General features: G+C 38.8%; 1 protein-coding gene across 1 annotated transcript in view; it reads left to right on the top strand.

Moving 5' to 3' along the window:
• The window catches only part of SLC28A3 (solute carrier family 28 member 3), a 41,717-nt gene extending 21,439 nt beyond the window's left edge, over window positions 1–20,278 (top strand). Inside the window, exons 7-18 of the mRNA XM_015849263.2 lie at window positions 193–306; window positions 1,720–1,797; window positions 5,601–5,681; window positions 6,837–6,917; window positions 7,899–8,024; window positions 9,393–9,523; window positions 10,330–10,513; window positions 12,439–12,636; window positions 15,688–15,769; window positions 16,788–16,886; window positions 18,522–18,645; window positions 18,771–20,278. Coding sequence (XP_015704749.1) covers window positions 193–306; window positions 1,720–1,797; window positions 5,601–5,681; window positions 6,837–6,917; window positions 7,899–8,024; window positions 9,393–9,523; window positions 10,330–10,513; window positions 12,439–12,636; window positions 15,688–15,769; window positions 16,788–16,886; window positions 18,522–18,645; window positions 18,771–18,873 — 1,401 coding nt within the window. The 3' untranslated portion in view covers window positions 18,874–20,278. The remainder of the gene's footprint in view (window positions 1–192; window positions 307–1,719; window positions 1,798–5,600; window positions 5,682–6,836; window positions 6,918–7,898; window positions 8,025–9,392; window positions 9,524–10,329; window positions 10,514–12,438; window positions 12,637–15,687; window positions 15,770–16,787; window positions 16,887–18,521; window positions 18,646–18,770) is intronic.
• The last annotated feature ends 1,024 nt before the right edge of the window (window positions 20,279–21,302 follow it).

Genomic DNA, 21,302 nt, shown 5'->3' with positions numbered 1-21,302 from the left:
GGAGATAGCCACATCCCAGAGTTTTCCCATTAGGAGAGACTTATGCTCTGAGAGCCTTCCTTTGGCAGCTGCTGCTATCCTGCAGACTAGCCAAACAATCCATAAAGCATTATCTCAAGAAATAACTAAAGTACATTGTTATATATTTAAATAACAAGTAATTTCACTGTTTTTATTTTCCTGTCCATCTAGGTAGCTTGGAGACCTGTGCTTTCAGGCATAGTAATGCAGTTTCTTCTTGGGCTTCTTATCCTGAGGACAAAAGTAGGGTTCAATGTATTTAACTGGCTAGGCATTCAGATCCAGGTAAGCTACCGGAAATAACTGTTTATTTATTATATCATTTTGTGTCTCGAGTCTCTTACCTAACAGTCAGGCAGTGCAACAAACCTTTTGCCCCTAAATGTTTTCCCCTCATGAGGAAAACTGAGTAGTTACTGACAACCTGCATTCAAGTCTTCTCATTTCTGTTCCATCCAGATACCACAAGACCTCATGCAACAGATTGATAAAGAGTGACCAGAATAACCCTATTAATGTCTTTACCTTCCATGGGATAAAATAATATCTTGCATCTCTCCAAATGCAAAACTACTTTTGCCCCAGTGCCCCCATCGAAATACATAAGACCTTGTCCAATATCAGAATACCCTCTCAAAGCTGAAAAGCTTATAAATTTAGTAAGGTGGAAGTACCATTATCTTCAGAACAGTCCTAATTCCAGGGGCTTGTAATACTTACCACAGTATATAAGAAAGTAAAGAACAAGTAGAAGAATCCACCACTGAGACAAGGCAAAACAGCTAGCTCACTGCAATGAGTAAGAGATCTTTAGAGTAGGGGAGAATCTTACCATAGGTATCTATCTGTACAGGTAGTCTGCACTCACAAGGGTTGTATAAAAGTTCACTGTTGTAAAGTACTAAATAAGAAAAATCCAAAAATCAAATTAGAGAGTACTCACTGGAGGACACTGAGACTTCATCACAGAGATACTATTCATACGACTGTTCTTCACACTACAGATATCTAACTGCATCTAAAGTAAGACAGAGCAGAATGTACAGGCGCACATCTGACATCTGTTTGCTGCTAACCCACAAGCAACAGAAATTACCTGGGTTTTGTTATCAGATTCTCAGCCTCCCCTTTCAGTTCCTACAGAAGTGCATTAAATGCCCCCTCTCATTAGCTCCATTAGCAGCTTATGGCCACTGCCATTGTAACTAGCCACTACATGTCCCTTTTACGTTTTATCATTGATAGCACATGTTGGCATCAGGAACATAAAAATAAACCACAATACCTGAATTAAAAAAGTAAAATCTTTTATGCCAGCTTTTGGCTGTTCCTTTTACAACTCATTACTTCAGCCATTATATCATCCTTTCAGACTGTATCATTTATTGTACATATTTACATTACAGGGAATGTAGAGATGTATCGCAGTGTCAGAATTAAAAAACATATTCTCCTCTTAGTAAAGCAGGAAAACTTGCCCTGTGTTGTTCACCTACACAGCTGGAAACAATCTGCACTCATGGCAGAACTGAGCAGAGACCCTTGACAGACACAGGTCAGTTAAGCCTTGACCCATAAAGAGCATAGCACAAGGTCCTTGAACTGCACAAAATCGCTGCAAGAAGTCTAGCAGTATTGGCATGCTTTTTGTCAGTGACACAGAGCCTGTGACTAATTTCACTTTATATCTGCCTTTAGACTTTTCTGGAGTACTCTGACACAGGTGCTAAGTTTGTGTTTGGTGAAAAATACACAGATCACTTCTTTGCTTTTAAGGTAAGGCAGCTTTTATAAATATAGTATGGGAAGATAGGCTGCTGAAAGGAACAGAATGTTTGGGAAATATATGCATTATATATCTTATGATAAGAGTGTTGTAACCAGAAAGATCAGCTATGAGGCAAACTCTTCTGTATTCTACTCTGCATAGAAGATCTGAGAACCTCATGTATAATGGACTGTAGTTAGAGATCATGTTCTAATGGCTTTAAGATAGAACAGTGTAGATTTCTGTTAGATATTAGGGAAAAATTCTTTACCAAGAGCATGGCAAGGCACAGGCACAGGCTCATCAGCACAGGCTCATTAAGGATGTGAATGCCTGATCTGTGGAGGTGTTTAAGGCCAGGTTGGATGGGGACACAGGCAGCCTGATCTGGTGAAAGGTGTCCTTTCCACTGTAAAGAAACATTATCTCCTGCCTATCTTCATGTCTTCACAAGTAAAGGTTCTATACTGTGTTATACTGTCATATCCTGATTTGCTGTCAAGACCACTAATTGACAGACATTGCCTATGTAAAAGTGGAAGGCCTAAGTGTATTTTTAAACCAAAGAGAAGGTGCCCATGCAGAAGCAGGGAAAACTGCATGAGTCACATCTGCCATTAATGTGATCCCCAGGATATTCTCCATCTCTCCCTTAGAATTTGTTGGGAAAATACTGAAATACAGTTCAAGTGCACTATGCTCCCTAGTTTGGGTCAACATTCTGCGTGGTTTTGTTCCCACACGTAGTTCCTGTCATGGCACTTGTTTAGTTTGGAATTAAGAGCATTTATATGTTCAAAATAACAACAACAAAAACACACTAAGTGTATCAGGATTCTGATTGGGGCTGTTTCTTAGTCTAGCACTTTAGACATCTGATTATGGACTTACACAGCTTTTATCTTCTTTCTTACCTGGAGATATCAAAACAGGATATTCTTATATTCTTCACAGTTCGCTCTATCACTTCTTATAAGTAATTTAAAAAAAAAAAAAAAAAAAAAAGATTCTACCTGTAAAATATGTTGTTACTAAGAATGCTCTTAATAATTTCGGGGGGGGTGAGGAGGGGACAGAGAGAGAAGCGTTTCAGCAAGAAATAAAAATTATATTTTATTATGTTATGTGAGTGTAACAAGTCAGGAAAGGAAGGCAAGAGACTGGTATGGTTGAACCAGGACCTGCTTTTCAAACTGAAGAGCAAGAAAATGCAGAGGCAGTGGAAACAGGGGCACTTAATGTGAGAAGAGTATAAGGAAGCTCCAAGGCTGTGTAGGGATAGGGTTAGGAAAAATAAGGTCTAGCTTAATCTAAGCTTTGCAAGGGATGCCGAGAAGAATGAATTCTACAGATACCTCAACCAGAAAAGTCAAGTCTAGGAGGGTATACAAGCCCTAGTGAGTGACACAGGCAAACTGGTAGCAACAGACAAAGAGAGGGCTGATGTACTTACCAACTTTTTTGCCTCAGTCTTCTCTGATAACTGTGTGCCACACAGAACTCAGATGTTTGGTTTGGTAGGAGGGGATCAGGGAAGCAATGTCCCTCTCTCTGTTAGCGAAAATCAGGTTCATGACTGCCTGAGGAACCTGAATATCCACAAGTTTACAGGTCCTAGTGGATGCATCTCAGAGTCCTGAGGGAACTGGCTGATGTAGTCACCAAGCCTCTCTCAATGTTATTTGAAAAGTTGTGTCATCCAGGTAAAATCCCTGGTGATTAGAAAAAAAGCAATATCACACACATTTTAAAGAAAGATAATAAGGATGACTCCAGGAACCACCAACCTGCCAGTCTCCCCTCTGTTCTGGCAAAGATAATGGAGCAGATCCTCCTGGGAGCTCTGCTGAGGCACATGGAAAGCAGTGAGATGATACAGGAGAATTATGGTGGCTTCACCAAGGGGAAGTCCTGTTTGACCAACCTAGTGGCTTTTTGTAATCTGCTTTTCTTGGCACTAATATATTCCTCATCTACAGTTTCTACTTGTGTGTATACCCAAGCTTCATTGATGAACAGGTTTGGCTTTCAGTTGAATTAGTCATTTGACATTAAGTGTTTTACATTGCATTTATTTCTGCAGACAGTGTAATTGAAAATCCATTGTAGTGCACTATGTTGCAAGTAGCCGATTTCCATGTGCTTATATTAATGATTTGCAAATATTTTCCATGTGATTTTATTACACCCTAGATGACTGCTAGCCTGAACAGATCATTAAAATAGCTATTTACCTATGAAATGGTTGCTGCTATTTTCTGGTGAAGATGTGACATAGTAGGTACAACGTTAAGTCACTCGGGATTCAGGAAGAAGAGTTTAGTTTTAAAATAGTCTCCAACTTTTTATGCAGTCAAGGCAGAAATTGTCACAACCGGAAAATAACCTATCTGTTTCATAAAGAGTAAGCTACATCCAGAATTGCCTGCAACCCAAAAATGAAGAAGCATGACTTAGAGTTCTCCAAGTTATTTTCACAGGAAGGTGTGATTGAAGTGAGGTAAAGGGATGTCAGCTGTCACCTACCACAGAGAGCACTGGCTCTTCTCTCCTTCAGCCAAGGAACATTCTGCTGTATCAACTGATGGCTCTTCTCATCCAATTGAAGTGAAAGACACTTATGATCTTAACATCTGACATACACAGCTGACTTCTGGTTATCTGAATTGAGTTTCTAGAGTTCATCAAAACTGCTGATTGTGCTAACTCCCATCTGGAGAGGAATAACTTTAGTCTGCTGGAAAGTTCTGAAATAACAACATGTTTTGGTTTTACTTCATTCCGTATACTGCTTTTATTTATGATATATTATGACCTCAGATAAGCACACATAATATCTTACTAGTGTTAGTGGCATTGCTTTAACCATAATTAATTAGCCTGACTAATCCTGGAGACTTCTGAGTGATTTTTTTTTTTTTTTTTACCTTTTATATATTGACATAGAAATGGTGTGATCCTGTGTGTTTAGCAACTTGATAATTAAGTGACACTCATTTTATTCAGCATGAAAAACCAAGACACTAAATAACTTATCACATAGTGGGTTAGACATTCTTGGAATTGTTCTAAATCATATGTTTAAGGAAAACATTCCTTCCACTTCCACTGAAGGGTACATATTTAATTCTCCTTATATTTAATAACTATACACACATGAATTTGTTCTTAAGCAGAATGTGTCTGTGCTTGCAGTTACAGAGTTCTTCAATATGCCACACTCAGTCTTACCAATATAATGGAATAATGAAAAAATATATGCTATATTGTGTCATTAAGAGGCAGCTACGCTTCTTGAGCTTTCTAAGCAAGCTGCCATTTATTGTGGGAAATCAAGGCAGTTACAATTCCCTTTAGAATCTCTCCGTCTTCTGAAAGATTTCTGTCCCTTCTGTCTAATCAGGATTTTTTCAGAAATAAACACAGAGGAGCTAAGTTCTGAATTCTATGCCATTCTATATATTTCATGGCTTACAAAGTCTGTACATGCCTTAGAAAGTGCTAATGCTCAGGAAATGTTTGAACTCACATAAGTACATCTATGAACAAATACTTCACACATACACAATAAATAATTCCAGCACAATACAAACATAATTCAAGAAGGTTAAAAGTTTTACAGTATAAATGTAAACTGTATGATTAGTTTTCAAGACTTCTAAGTGTATCTCAAAAAACATGATCTTTTTTTTTTTTTTTTTTTTTTTTTTTTTTTTTTTTTTTTTTTCCTTCTAAAATTAAATGGCCTACAGAATCCAGGTCGGGAAAATCATTCTAGAAGTTGAATAATGATTTTATGCTTCCCAACCAGGTACTGCCAATTGTGGTTTTCTTCAGCACAGTAATGTCTATGCTTTATCACACTGGATTCATGCAGTGGCTCGTTGGAAAGGTAGGAATTTCTGACAGTAGGTTCTTATTTGCCTAATATGAGACACTTCTTGAACACCTGCATCATTTCAGGGAGAGACATATGGAAAGTAGTTTATTTTTAACCCGGCCGTAGTTTTGAATGTTAACAATACAAAATCCCAACTGACATCACCAAGCACACTATCCTCCCCAGACTGTACTGTTAACACCACAGTAGCTAATGACTTTGCACGGCTGCTTCAGTGTCCCTCTGATGCCACATTTACGTAAATCTTCCTTTGCACCTGTCCCATGTCTGTTGACCATCCCACAAAATGCAGGATTAAGGCTACATCACAGCCAGTGATGTACTGCCTACTGCTAAGTATTGCAGGAGTGACTGTGGACACCACTCACACACAGGCTCCCCAGGGAACCTGTCTCCCTGAATAAGATAATGGAATCACAGAATCCCAGAACTTTCTGAGTTGGAAGGAGCCACAAGGATCTAGTCCCAACTCTTGGATCCACACAATACCACTCCAAAATCAAAGATCAGAGACTGTTTCCTCACCTCGTACTTTAAGTCTTAATTTCTGTCAGGTCTTAGGTCCTGAGTCCAGTCTGGAAAGACTGTTAGAAAGTCAACAATTAATCTTTCTACCTATATGCCCAGTGAATTTATCAGATGAGGTAAAAGATCTTTTTGTTGGTGACAGTTAAAGCTTATTTCTGGATAAACATGAAAAGTCCTTTGTCATTCACATACACAGGATTGTTACATATTAACCACAAATCTGACCAAGATGAAATACTGTGTACTAAATTTTTAGCTGTAATAAAATTCTGCATTATTTCCCATTCATATGGTCAAAATCCCTCTAGAAAGGTAATAATACATAAGTAATAATGATGTAATAAAATATCTACTTCAGTTAATTTAGTTCAGCACTTAGTGCCCAGGAGGAGCCTGATGTCTTTCAGCATTTTACTCTAAATTCTGTTAAATTATTCCTTCTTGTCTTATTTGAGCATGCTACTCCTAAACGAATGCACATTATCTTGATGTTTAAACCATTAATTAAATATGGAGTCTCAGAGAACTGACGCTGACATGATTAATTCAAGGAGTTAATGGATCAGGCACACCAATGTGTTTATTTGTTCTTTCTTTTTTCATTTTTAATCACTTTAGGTTGGTTGGATAATGCAAATTTTTATGGGGACAACTCCTGTTGAGTCTCTTGTAGCTGCTGGTAACATATTTGTGGGACAGGTGAGTTTAAGCATGGAAAAACATGCTAAAATGGGATTATTGAATATTGTGACATTGGACTACTCAACATCTGTTTATAAAAATAATCCTCAATTCATATGAAGGTAGGACAAATAGTACAGAAAGTCTGGTGGTTGATTTTCTGGAAGATACAATTCTGCTAAGTTTGTATGTTGGCTGTGATACACAACAGGACATGTTTTGGGAAACACATCTGTTCCCAAAAGGAATTTGGATATAAATGTAGGTAGTAGGTCTTCCATATGAGACTACTCTAGGGCAATATATATATATATATATATTTAAATTTCCTTAAATTAAGGAGAAAAGAAAAATGGGATGAAAAGGGGGCCCATGAGGAAGATAGACAGTGGTTGAGAGAATAGGACCCTGGTTCATCTGCACAAGGCCTTAGCCAAGAGCACATAGCACATAGTTCACTTAATGGAAAATTTAGTAAAATAACACTACAGCAGTATCCGTCCATGTCTTCAGAGAAGAGTGAAAAGATGAATGAGTAGTGTCCAATTCCAGAAACACATTGAACAGGTCATACTTATTTTGCAACAGTGCCTTACTCTTTCATACTTCTAGTATGTCCATTTAACATTACCCTCAGTTCCCACTCATGCCAGAAGGCCTGACATGCCTATAAATACTGGCTGGTATGATGTACAGCCGTACCTGCAGCTCAGATCCATGGCTGTTTCTGGCTCACTTAGAATTAGATTTGGATTTCTTGGCAGTTTCACTTGGCATTTGGAGGAGAGTTAAAATCTGCAAAAATTATCAGCAATATACATGCTGGCATAATTTTCCCTCCCACAGAAAAGAGCAAGCCCTTACTAGCACTAATATTGACTAGCAAAAAACACATAGGAAAGTGCAACACAGCCAGTGATTTTCCTGCCCATTTAGTAAGAGAAATTTCTGAGGACTTATTGGGAAGTTCTGAATTTGTTGTTTGTTTTTCAATTTCAGACAGAATCTCCTCTCTTGGTACGGCCGTACTTACCATACATCACCAAATCTGAACTCCATGCAGTCATGACAGCAGGATTCTCAACTATTGCTGGAAGCGTCTTAGGAGCATATATTTCTTTTGGGGTAAGTGAGGAGGGAGAACTGAAAACATACAGCTTAGGTTAAATCATTAAAACCAGAAACCCAGCTAAAATATTGAGAAGTACACCTGAGTTACTCCTCTAACTCCTTTTTTTTTTTTTTTTCTTCCTGAAAGAAGTAATCACAAAAAAATTTCTTGTCTCCTGATGGTAGAAGATAACATGGTCTGATCTTAAGTAGAGCAATACCCCTTAGGTGTACAGAGAATCTTGCCATAGCTGTGAGGAAATTACTGATTTCTGTACACTTCTACAGTCCAGATGAACTAACATGGAATATGCTAGCTGGTCAATGCCTGCTGCAGTGACACAGATGAAGTCCCTCAGGAGTGGCTGCTAGCCATATGATCCCAAAGACTCTGTTTGTGACCAATGTTCTAATAGTGCTGGCTAAGCACAAGTAATGAATGCCTTGTCTGCCATGAGGCTAGCAGCACAAGGCTAAACAGAAAAGCAAGGCCAAAGATGTGATTTCTATCAAAGTCACCAGGAGATGGATGATAAATATGTTCCATATCTGAATAAAACACAATGGAGAGACAGAAGCAAGAAGGGAGGACTGACTGGAAAGACCAGGAAGCAAGAGAGGAAGAGATAAAAATACTGCAAAAGCTAGCAAAGAGGAAATTTTTTGTGTAGAAATTTGTGAAAGAAGGGTTGAAAGGGTAATGGAGGAATTAAGCCATGTAATTTATTTTCTAACTACACTTTCAAAGGACAGAAACAATATTTGGCTATCAAGGAACACACACACAGTATTATAGAAGCTAGCTCTGACTACCCTGTTCTTCTAATAGTAATAGTAATAGTAATAGTAATAGTAATAGTAATAGTAATAGTAATAGTAATAGTAATAGTAATAGTAATAGTAATAGTCTCGTGCGGGTTGGAAGGGACCTTAGAGATCATCGAGTCCAACCCCCGGGATTCGATGTGCTGCAGAGCAGCACTTCTACCACTTGTGCACAGGGGGATTCAAATACCCGGGCCCCAGTGTTGCAGCGCAGCATTCGTACCACTGCGCCACTGGGGCACACATCTTCTAATGCTACATCCAGGACCTAGATTTGGTTTTGGTATGCTGTGCATCTGGCTTTTTTGTTTCTTTCTTTCTTTCTCTTAAGCAGCTCTCCTATGGAATGAGTACAATTATACTTTTTACTTCTTAGGCTTCCCCTGTCTCCAATTTTTCCCATTTTCTTTCTTTCCCTGTAAGTAATGTGATATTTTTAATGACTCCCTGTAGAAAAATTATCCAGTCATCTAATGATTTTAATTGCTTTCTGCATGCTTGTTTATGATGTTCATGATGCAGTTATCACAGTATATTTTCTGTTGCTCAAAATTCTAGGTTTCTGCCTCCCATCTACTGACTGCTTCTGTCATGTCTGCACCAGCATCATTAGCCACCTCCAAACTGTTCTGGCCTGAAACTGAAAAGCCTAAAGTAACTTTGAAGAGTGGCCTAAAAATGGCAAAAGGGTAAGCTCATCTAGGTTTCTGGGTTAATAGTAATAATCTTGTGGAAACACAATTCAGAGAAGCAATTACTCCTCCACATAATTTAGGGGCAGCACATTTGATAGAATGAGGGCAGGCAATAAATCAAGTACATGCTGCTATATGCCAAGCTAAAAGTTTCGAATTCAAGTGCAGCATGCCCAACTATATTCTGTCTGGAGGTACACCACTCACGTGAACAGGTGAAGAGCTGCCATGGACCTGGGACTGAAATGCCTGTCCAAAGTGAATCACCAAAATATTTTTCCCATTTGTCTTTGCAACAAATCTATAACTAAAAGGAAACAAAAACAAAGGTAGAGCAATCATTTCAGTGATGGCAGCGGCAGCAAAATTTTTGCCCATCTGCAGGAAGGTTCACTTGCCTCAGGAATGACAGACAAAGCAGATAGTCTTGGAAAGAGCTGTTTCTGAATAGTACAAGCATCTCTGCAAGGGCTGCCTGCAAAACAATCAGTGCCTACTCCCTCATCCCAGCAGTGTCTCAAGCAGTGCGATACATAGCTGCCCAACCTTCACTTCAAAACACTTGCACTCTCAACCACAACAGAATTTGCCCTCAGGTTACAAAAGACACACCCCTCCCACTACCTCCCAAGAGGATGGCACAAACCTACTCATCTGACCATTATTTTCCCTATGACTGCATAAGCAGCTCTAGGGAGCTGATTCTTAAATCACATTCATGCAACTTTTAGATCTGTGATTTTTCTTGAGTTACAAAATGTTCACACTCTGTTGTCTTATTTTTTCTTCCACCGATAAAGTGAATCAAATAACCTGCTGGAGGCAGCCAGTCAAGGTGCATCCAGCTCTATTCTGTTAGTGGCTAACATCGCTGTGAATCTCATCTCATTCCTTGCCCTGCTGGCTTTCGTTGACTCAGCCCTCTCGTGGGTAGGCAGTCTGTTTGACTATCCACAGCTGAATTTTGAGAGGTATGGTCTTCAAGTCCTTAATACAGCTTATATCTGTACATAATTTGCCTTTCTTCCATTATAGATCTGTGTGGTTTGTTGTTGTTAATTGTTCTGTTGTGTTTTTTTGTTTTTTTTTTTTTAATATGATCTGAAAATTTATACTTTTGAAAACGTATTCTTCAAAAATGTCTTTACTATCAAAGGGAACTTGTTGCCATGTATTTCTGCTCATTATTACATGTAAAGTTTCCCTGTGGATTGTTTTTGATGAGCAGCAGTGCACCTTATTGAGTAATGTGTGCTAATACTTGCCTCCTCTGGCTTAGCTGTGTACTGCCAAACATCTCCTTTAAACGAACACTGAAGTGCCTTCTGCTTTAGACAGCTTCAGCTAGTCCTTAATGCTCACCAGCTTCACCTAAATAAGGACAGTGATACAAGACTAGACTTGTTACCAGCACAAATGTAGAACTGCCCAGTGAGGTTGTGGATGCCCCGTCCTTGGAGGTGTTCAAGACCAGGTTGGACGGGGTCCTGGGCAACCTGATCTGTAAATGTGTATGTTTGGTGGCCCTGCTAGGCAGGGGGTTGGAACTACATGATCCTTGAGGTCCCTTCCAACCCGGGTAATTCTGAAAAAAAAAAAAAAAAAACCAAAAAACTACACCCGAATCAACCAGCTGAGAAAACAGACTTTAAACGGGGCTTAGTTTTTTAGGTTGTTGTTTTTTGTTGGTGGTGGTGGTGGTTGTTTGTTTGTTTTTAGCTTAGGATGATAAATCATTTTTGACTCAACAGAACAATGATTCAATGGATTTGGACTTTATGTTTTCCAAGTTCCTTATATAGCAGCAGTGTGAAACATGGATATAGCACTGTGATACAGGTGCTGAAGAAGTGGCTAAACACTCACACAGAATTTAGCAATACTAAGATACTACCCTACAGAACTTCCGCAGATTATCCCACCACACAGGCAACCACAGCAGAGGTAATGCATGTATATGCATTCCTCAGCCATGTTTATTGTAAGGGTGGTGCTTCAGTAACTACTGGATGTAGCAGGATTTGGATGAACGGATAAATCATAAGAAGATGCAGCACACAAGCATGTTTTCATTCAGCCATTCCTTTTGAGAGTCACTAACTTCTGTTGTGTTCTGTTCTGCTCTTGAAGAAGGTCCAGTTTGGTCTGTAAGCCTAGTGGGACTGTGCTGTGGACATACAGACCTCGCTGTGCATTCCTGTCTTGAATGGAAAAGAAAGATGTTGGTGTGAGGACATACTTTTGGGGGGGCAGAGAGACATGCAAGAACAGTAACTGCTTAAACATCTCCATTAGTTTCACAAAAGACAATCTGATAAAATGCTTTCATTGCTGGACCTCTGTTCTTTCACTGGCAAAAATAAACTATACTGGAATATAAGATTTGTTTTCTCTTGCATAGTTTTTATGCTAGGAAAAATATGTATTGTCATAATTATGTCATGAGTACAGCTTTTATGCAGATATAAGCCCTTTTTTAATACCAGTTGGAGTTCAATAACTGGATTAGTAAAGCCTGTTCATTAAAACACCTGACTTAGACAGCATATGAACCAGACTTCTCTATTCTTTTGCCAACACTGATAACTCAACACTTTATTTTCTTCAAATGCTCTGTCCATTCTGAAGTCATTGTTGGGGGAAAAAAAAAAAAAAAAATGGCACAGAGAATTATTTTAAGTGTAAAACTAAGGACATATCCAGTTACTTTTTTTGATCTAAACTTTGGGTTGGTCTTTTAAAAATTATTCAGTAATTCCCAGTCTCTCAGATCTGCTGACAGTAAGAAGACCAATGTTCCTATGCTGAAATAAATCTACCTTTACTTTCATTTTATGGAACTTAACCAGATGTCATTGTTCTTTGGTGAATTATCACTTTTGACCAGTTTTGTCTTACATATTTTGCAGAACATTTGTGCATATGTTTTTATGCCATTCTCATTTATGATGGGAGTAGACTGGGAAGACAGCTTTATTGTTGGTGGACTTCTGGGTTACAAAACTTTCTTCAATGAATTTGTGGCTTATGAACGTCTCTCAAAACTGATTCACAATCGAGAAAAGGGTGGGAGCATGTACATAAATGATGTGAAACAATATATGACTGTAAGTAACATTTTCTTTTATGAATATTTGATCAAACTCTTTTTTGCTGCAATGTAAGTTATCTTTTAGAATAGTCTCATAGTGACTATTGGTGACATATTGGTTTAAACTGTGCCTTTCAGCAGCAGGTCATAATTATTAAAATACAGCATTGTCTTGTGAGTCTGCCATGACTTTTATCACACTATATCTCAGACAAGCATAGTCTGGGCAAGAACTTGAGGATATTCCTGTCCATAAAGATTTATTCAAGCATTATGCTTCAGGAGACGAATCCAGGAAGCTCTACCTCATACCATTTAAAATATTATCATCTTGTTGTCCATACCACACCTCTACTGGAAGTTATTATCCCCATGCAGAAGGCAGTAGTACAAGGCATATTACATGGCATACACCATATATTTTTATGCCATATAATTTGCACTTATTTGCACAGGGGCAAAGAACACAGTGACCAAGACTGATTTTTGCAGCTGTGACTCCAGCATCTCCACTTGGTGAGCTTTGCCACCTCCACTGGTCCTTACTATTCCAGTCAAGATAAGCTGTCAGTGTAGAGGACCTTTAATTAGGAAACCTACTTAGGTACAAGCTTCAATTTTCATTTACTTTAGTATGATACTTCGGATACCTGCTTTGATACAAAACGAAAACCTTGTTCCTTAGCACTTGCATTCCTTATTCCTGGAACATATTTCAGAAATTGAGGTATAAAGCCAGTTACTCTGATCAAACTCACACACTCTTGCCCATGTTGCCATTATCTGTTGTCTTGGAGAAAGATCTCTGAGCTAGATGGAACTTTGATCACCCTTACTATAGTCATACTGTGTTCTACAAAGGGAAAATGGCTGTGAATTCAATGAATGCTTAGATTTAGTCTGATTTAGATCCCATCACCTGTATTTTACTTGCTTTCCTTTTTTTTTCTTTTCAGTAAAATGCAGTGTAAGACTTCTTTGTTCATATTTAATACCTTCAAAGAGCTGTATTAGCTTCCACAATAAAAACCTCTGAGATGTAAAAGCAATTTTGATTCATAACAGTTGTAAAAATGGCCAAGTAATCATTTTAATTGGCACAACCATTCATCTGAGAGTAGTGTAGCTTCCAGTTCTAATTTCTGTTCCACATAAACACTCTCTAGTATATCCAGTCACAGATATTCAGAGAGAGAAAGCAAACAACCAGTCCTTTTTACTGCCTCATCTGAGTAACTAATAACAAACCTTCCAGTTTTTTTTTTGAGCTGGAAGAATGCAAGTGAAAGCAGGGAAGTCATAGTACACAAAGCCTCTTCTAGGAAGAGCAGGTAGAATGTGCACTTGAAAAACATTTTCCCACATATATGCAGGCTGAAAATTTCTACAAATTTGTTTTCATAAAACAGGAAGGGAAACAGAGAAACCTAATAAATAGGAAAGCTACTAGAACACTCATTCAGCTGCCATGCACATAAAATACAGTAAATAGAATTTCTGAGCTGCCTGGGGGAGAAAGTCTATTTGCTGAGAAATGCTGCATTTTTCCCAAGTGTTGGAACTACATTTGTCTGGAAGTTTCTAGCTTGATTCCACTCAAAGCCGTTCTGCGTCCTGTAACGGTTCATCCATGTTGGCAAAGGGCAACCCATGCTTGTGTGTTGCCCAAGAGAAGGAAGATTGCTAAAGTCAGGAAGCAAATAAATTACTAATAGGGATTCATAAATCATAACATTCATCTGCCTTGTATCATGTGAAAGCACCCACCCTGAAGGAAATACATTTCCATTATTTCTTCCATACACAGGGTGGAGTGTACACAGAGCAGCTGTGTTCATAAATCTCTGCTTGTTAGGGACAACATAACAAAACTTGAGATTTCAGCAGTGTTACAATGGCAGGACAGCTATGAACAGCAAGATGAATTAAAGCTCTCTGACTCATGATATGAGGTTCAACAAAGCCAAGTGAAAGGTGTTGCACTTGGATCAGGGCAATCCCAAACATGTATACAGTCTGGGAGAACTCATCTCAGTGAGCAACCCTGCAGGGAAAAACCTGGTGAATGAAATGCTGGTTGTCAGCCAGGAGTGCGTGCTTGCAACCTGGAAGGCCAACGATCTCCTTGGCTGCAGCAAAAGAAGGATGGCTAGCAGAGAGAGGAAGGGGATTGTCCCCCACTATTCTGCCCTTGTGAGGCTGCATCCAGAATACTACAACCAGGCCTGGGGCCCCCAGCACAAGAAATATAGTACTGTTGGAGCAGGTCCAGAGGCATGCCACAAAGTTGATCAGTGCTGGAGCACCTCCCCAAACTCAAGCAGAGGAAGCTGGAATTTTTTCACTTTAAAATGAAAAGGCCCCAAGGAGACCTCACTGCAGCCCTCCAATAAAAAAAAAAAAACAGGGCTTATAAAAAAGATGTGGGCTGACTTTTTAAATAGTCTGATAGTGATAGGAAAAGAGGAACAGTTTTGAACTAGAAGAGGGGAGATTTAAGTTAGATGTCAGGAGGAAATTCTTCACTCAGAGGGTGGTATGAGACAGTATGGTAATACTTTACTCTGTAAAGTCCTTCTTGTATTCCCACAAGACAGAAACAGACAACTCAAAGAACATGTGGTCTCTGGGGGTGTTCAAGGCGAGGCTGGATGGGGACCTCAGCAGTCTGATCCAGTGGGTGGCAGCCCTGCCCATGGCAGAGGGGTTGGAACTGGCTGGGCCTTGAGGTCTCTTTCAAACCACATCATTCTATGAGTCTGTGAGTCTGTGGCACTCTGAAATTAAGAGTTAAGAATAATTTTTGTCTTTAATTACTTGTACTTATCAATATACACTAAGAGGAAATTCACCACACGGTCTGTGAGTCCTCAGATATGAAAGCCTGCATACCTGCAGGAAGAGAATGAGCTAACCTTGTTGCAAGTCACACACTGGGATAACAACCATGTGAAATTTAATGTGATTTCAGTTCTCAGAGCCCTGGGCCACAGTGCCTTGCATTCAGACTTCTAAAGCAGCACAAGCTGCCTCAATTCATTCAGTTGAGTATTTGTTTGTTTTTCAGGTCCGTTCTGAAACCATTGCCACCTATGCTCTTTGTGGATTTGCCAACTTTGGCTCCCTGGGAATGGTAATAGGAAGTCTAAGTAAGAATGCCATTCATGGATTATTTATTTAGCAAGCAAATAACAAGGAAACACCCAGAGGGATGGGCTGTGGGTGAAGCTTGGCAGTTTTAGCGGCCGAGTCTCTCTTTGGAGAGAACCAGTACCCAGCTGGGCATGGGTGGGGGATGTACATGTTGAGGTACAGGAAATGAGCTGGGAACAAGGTGAGGGGACCAAGCCCTGTCCACAGGTCTCCCTGTCAAGAACTCATGCTGCCAACCACTGCAGCTACTGCAGATCTTAGGCACTGGGGTTAAACAAACTGTGGCTGTAGCCTACTAGTATGAAAGACAAAATCAGTGTTTTTCTCTAAAAACGCTACACATATGTAACTGACTGAAAAGACAAAGAAAAAAAGAGAGAAAGAAATAGAAAAGGAGAAAGAGATAAGAGAAAGAGAAAGAGAAAGAGAAAGAGAAAGAGAAAGAGAAAGAGAAAGAGAAAGAGAGAGAAAGAGAAAGAGGCACCGACTTCTCAGATTAAAAAAAAAATAATAATAAAAAATCAATCTAACTTTCTTACTGAGAACCAGAATTGCTATTAGGTCTCTTTAACATGGAGCCCAGATGGGCTCTGCAATGCCAGTGTGTAAAAGCAGGATTCTGCTGTGGAGCCAGATCCCAGTATAATGACCAAGGTTCACTTCTGAAAGCATCTGTTGGCTGGCAGAGATGTGCAAATTGCTGAAGCAAACATAATTTGCCTTTTTATGCTCAAGCCAACTTCTTAACAGTGTAAGCAAACCTTGCCACAAGGCTTTTGAATGTTCCTTATTTTCCTTCCTGATTTCTTCTGGTTAGAGCCACAGGGTGGGGCTTTTCTCAGATGAAGGGAAAGCTTGCAGGTCAATTTTTCTTTTGTATCTACATGTATTTATCACAGAATTGCAGGGGTTGGACAAGACCAGATGTTCCAGTGCTGGAATAATCTGTTAGTGAAGAGTTTTTTTCCCGATATCCAACGTTTTATTTTATGCACACTTTGCTTTTCTTCCTAGCAAGCATGGCTCCCTCCAAAAAAAAGGAAATCGCTAGTGGTGCTTTCAGAGCAATGATTGCTGGAACTGTTGCATGTTTCATGACAGCATGCATTGCAGGTACTGTTCAGGAGTTTGGTGCATTTGGTGAAAGTGACCACAGGGCGGCAGTGCATCAGCACAATAAACTTGGGGGGGGGGGGGGGGAAGTTCCTGTTACTTAAAACTTGTATTTTTTGTGTCAAGAGATTAAAAGTCAGTGTTGAATTAAAAGCTGCTGAAAAGTGGAGTATATGAAATATATATTTCTTCAGTTTCAACTTTTTTGTTTGTGTAATACCCAACAAGAAAAATAGATGTTAGCAAGTTATAGTTAAAATAAAATCTCTTCCTTACACTGCTATCTGTAGAAATAAAGGAGTAATTACAGATCAGAAACAGAGAACTAGACAGGAAGTAGTACACAAGAGAGAAGTGAGAGAAGCTGCAAAATTTTTATCTTAGTGCTATAAAGAATGTTTGAGGCTAATAGTATTCCCATTGTGTATTTAAGTTAAGACAACTGTCTTAAGGTGGGACTGAACAGGAGACCCTTGTTTTCAAGTTCTCACATTCATATTGAGTGAAGAATCACAAGGAAACAGACACTCTAGAGAGTATATGAAAAATAACATGTTAGTCTCACAGGAGATATGCCCAGGTATGATTCTGCAGGCAGAACTCATCACTAGTATATAATGATGCATTTCACAGCTTTCTTTCTGGGGCATGTGATAAGCACTGGTATTTATTCAATGAAGAATAAAATTGTTTGTTTATTTAGCTGAAAAAGAAATCTATCTATAGGAATCAGAGCTTTCTTGTCCCTATGTGATCACAGCAGCAGCAAAAACATACATGTTGTAAGAATAATTCTGCTCTATTTTCTGAAGGTTATAGTACTAGACTACCTGAAATTTCATTAGGCACAGTGCCCCCATAATGTTTCAATACATGACACTGCTGCATATAACTGAGGAATCAGGAAGTCTTACTGAAAGTTGTTATTTCACAAACTTGGCCTTAAGAATATAGTTGTGAACAGCTGCTGGGTAATCTTTCCAAAACAACAAAATCTGCTGTGGAAAGAAAATTACATTCTACCCACTTCTGGCATGGCAAATGCTTTCATTACATCCAGAAGGTGAAAGAGTCAAAGAATTTTTACTGTCTCATGTAAGACAACATATTAAAAACATGGCCATGTTTCACAGCACTAAGTAGAAGGAAGAGCTGTTATTTTCACACTGTTGTGTCTGCATCCCTACACTGGATGTTACTGCTTGTACTTTTGGAGAACATCTAGCAAAGCAGGTAGATAAACCACACACATTCTTTTAAAACAGAAAAAAGGCCTGCATATATATTTGTGTTGCTATAAGTGTAGCATAGCTCCATTTTATTTATTGAAAGCACCCTGACCCAGCACTAGTGTACATTTTTAGAAGCATGAAAAAGCATAAAAAGACCAAATGTTCTTAGTGCAGTGGGTCACTAAAAAAAAAAAAAAAAAAAAGTGATTCCTTAATTCAGTTCTGTAAAATTTTTGAAAATTCCTAAAATTTTTGTGGATTTTTGTGGATTTTAAACTGGCAGGATTTTATAGTACTGTCACGAGGGATGATTTCAAATCAGCCAGAACATTTTATCCAACCTTGCTCCAGCAACTGACACTCCCTAATCTTACAATTACCAGAATTGTTCCTTACTTAACAGGAATGCTGGCCGCCCCTGATGTGGAAATTCCATGCCACATTTTATTACAAAATGCCTTCAACTCCACAAGTTCTCTTGCCAACAGCACAGAGCTGGTTGAATGCTGCCAGCAGATCTTCATCAGGTAATGAATTTTAATGCATTTACAGTCCCTTTCTAAAAATCACATGCCCATGTGTATGTGTATGTGTGTGTGCTTGCACACAAAAGAGGAATAAATCTGATTACTGCTTTTCCCTTCTTCTCTAGGGCAAACAGTTCTCACAAGAGTTTCTCTGGAGGAAACTACACCCTGAGTTTCGGGAAAAAATGTTGCCAAATACTGAATCAAACAACTTTTGATTGCACTTGAATTAAGCCTTAGTCTGGAGTGGGATATTCATAACTAAGAGCTGTGTTTGTTGGCAGAAAGGCAGTAAAAACCTTTCTTTTCTGTGATTGTGAATGATATGGACCTTTGTTTCCTATCTCCCGCAAGCCTATTTCTTTTGACATACATAGAATTAGTTCCAAAATTAAACTGGGATGAAAGCAAGGGACTTCCTGCTATAGATCTGTTCTCCCATTAAACATCAGAAAAGGAGGAGAACATTTCTGATTTCATTTCTACCCTGAAACTGATGAATCTGTAGTGTAAAACTACTCTAGGCATGAAGAAAATCATGCTCAGATGATGCAATTATAGAAAGTTGTGAACTCCAAACAGTATTTTTAGAATTACCATCCCTTCTGCTCTTTTTTGATACTTCAGAAGTGATTTAACTGCACCAAGGTAAATGCCTCTGTTTTCAGAAATCTCTGTACATTTCTTCTGGTAACTATGGCTACATGTGAACTGAGTTTCTAGCATGGGATGCACCTCATCCCCTTGGTCACAAACTACCCAAACCAAGGACTAACCACAGTATGCCCTAGTTCATCTCTTTCTGCCCTCCACAGAAGGTAGGAGGCATCCTGTCTGTATCTGGATTCAGGAGGCTGATTCCTGGTTACAGGTAACTCACATGAATTGGAAACGTCCAAATCCCAAAGGAAGTTTTCCACATCAATTCTTCTCAACCTTTGTTGCCAAAGGTTGATCCCACAGTCACCACGTGAGTACTCACTGTCATATTCCCGGCAGAATCAACACAGCATCAACAGCACATGTATAAGATCAAGCCAGAATCCAGCTCTCTGTTGAAGCGTCATTAGTGGATCTCAAATACCAGACACTACAAAGAAGGATGTGTTATCAAACAAAATATGTTAAACAAACAGGTGCAGGATTGTTTCCAAATTTCACTAAGACAAGCCCTGTAGTAAGTTGCATAATAGAATAGATGTTTTAATAAGGTACGGAAAACAAACAAACAAAAAAAAAACAAAACAGGAATTTTGGTAGTGAGTAAATTTGACATCCTTTCAGGTGCCAGGAGTCCTGATTTCACACAGGACTGAATTTTCCCACAGTGATCTGTGCAGTTCTCAACCATGGAGAGGTCCTTCAGGGGTCTGTTTGTTGCTGCCTAGAAGCAAGGTTCCCAGCACATAAAGGAACATGAGATTTATTTGCTATATTCCTTTTTTTTTTTTTTTTTTATTCTAGGGTGTAAGATTTACTTGTTACGTTCCTTTATTATTGTCTTCAAGCAGCTGTACTACCTTCTTTACCTCTCCCCATGCAGAACACTGTGTTTGTGTGTGTAAATATAATAAAAGATTACTTACATTTAGGTAATGAAATAATTTTAATAAAATTTATGTATGTTTTTGAATCTTTCTGATGGATGAGGTGTTATTTGCCACAAGTGAAGAATTCCTATTTAAAAAAAAAAAAAAAAAAAAAAGGTATGTGTGTTATGTCTTCAAGTTCTGCTCTTGTCTTGGGCTTAAGAATTGAAAAATTATGTATGGATTGTTTTGCAAAATATTTGTATATATATTCCTATCCATGGCACTGGCAATGCCAGAAAGTTGGGGGGAAATAAATAAAACAAATAAATAAATTAAATTAAAAGGGCTAAATTCTGAAGTACAGGAATGTCAGATAGCCTGAACACACCCTCTAGAGCATAACTCACACTGATAGAGATGAATCTGTCCATTCCGACAAAACAATATGCAACTAACTTCTCATCTTTCCATTAATTCTTGCAGAGTCTGCTCTGGGAAAATGGAATTAATAAATTTAAACAGCTGCCAATATAGCTGTTTTCAGTGGGCATTGATTTGGATTTATCCTAAAAGGTCTGAGTTTCCTGTAAAATTCAGTTTATTGACTTAATTCTCCAAAATGCTAATATCACTACTGTTTCTGAATTTCAGTACTGGTTTCCTGTTGTTAGGTGTTTTTCTTTGGCCTCATTCTCTAAGATTTAGGAAACTGCGTGACAACCTCTGTTTTCAGTGCTCTTAAAGTGTATTCTACTCCTGTTAACTGCAGATCATGCTCAAATGCTTGATGCGAATGTGTCTTAGAGATTAAAACAGAGTGAGTTTCATGCACAGTTTTTATTGATCGTTATCACTATAGCGCAGCATAGCTTTCAAATAAATTCTGAGTTAGCTGACGTGAAATACAGAATTACATGTATTCAAGAGAAATGTAGCAGAAACAATAACTGTCAAACAGGTTGTCTGACAGTTTTGCAGCTATCTCAGTCAAAAGGTAATACAGATGGTGCATTGCATCCTAAACGTAACAAATGAAGCAGAGGTAGCTGGATAGACTGCTGAGTACCACCATGGTTCCAGGTGAATATTTTGCCCCCTTCTTTGTGATGGTGTCAGGAATGCAGG

Source organism: Coturnix japonica, chromosome Z, assembly GCF_001577835.2.
Source record: "Coturnix japonica isolate 7356 chromosome Z, Coturnix japonica 2.1, whole genome shotgun sequence".
NCBI lineage: Eukaryota > Metazoa > Chordata > Aves > Galliformes > Phasianidae > Coturnix > Coturnix japonica.
Note: the sequence above shows the minus strand (reverse complement) of the source record. Positions and strands in the feature narration are given on the sequence as shown.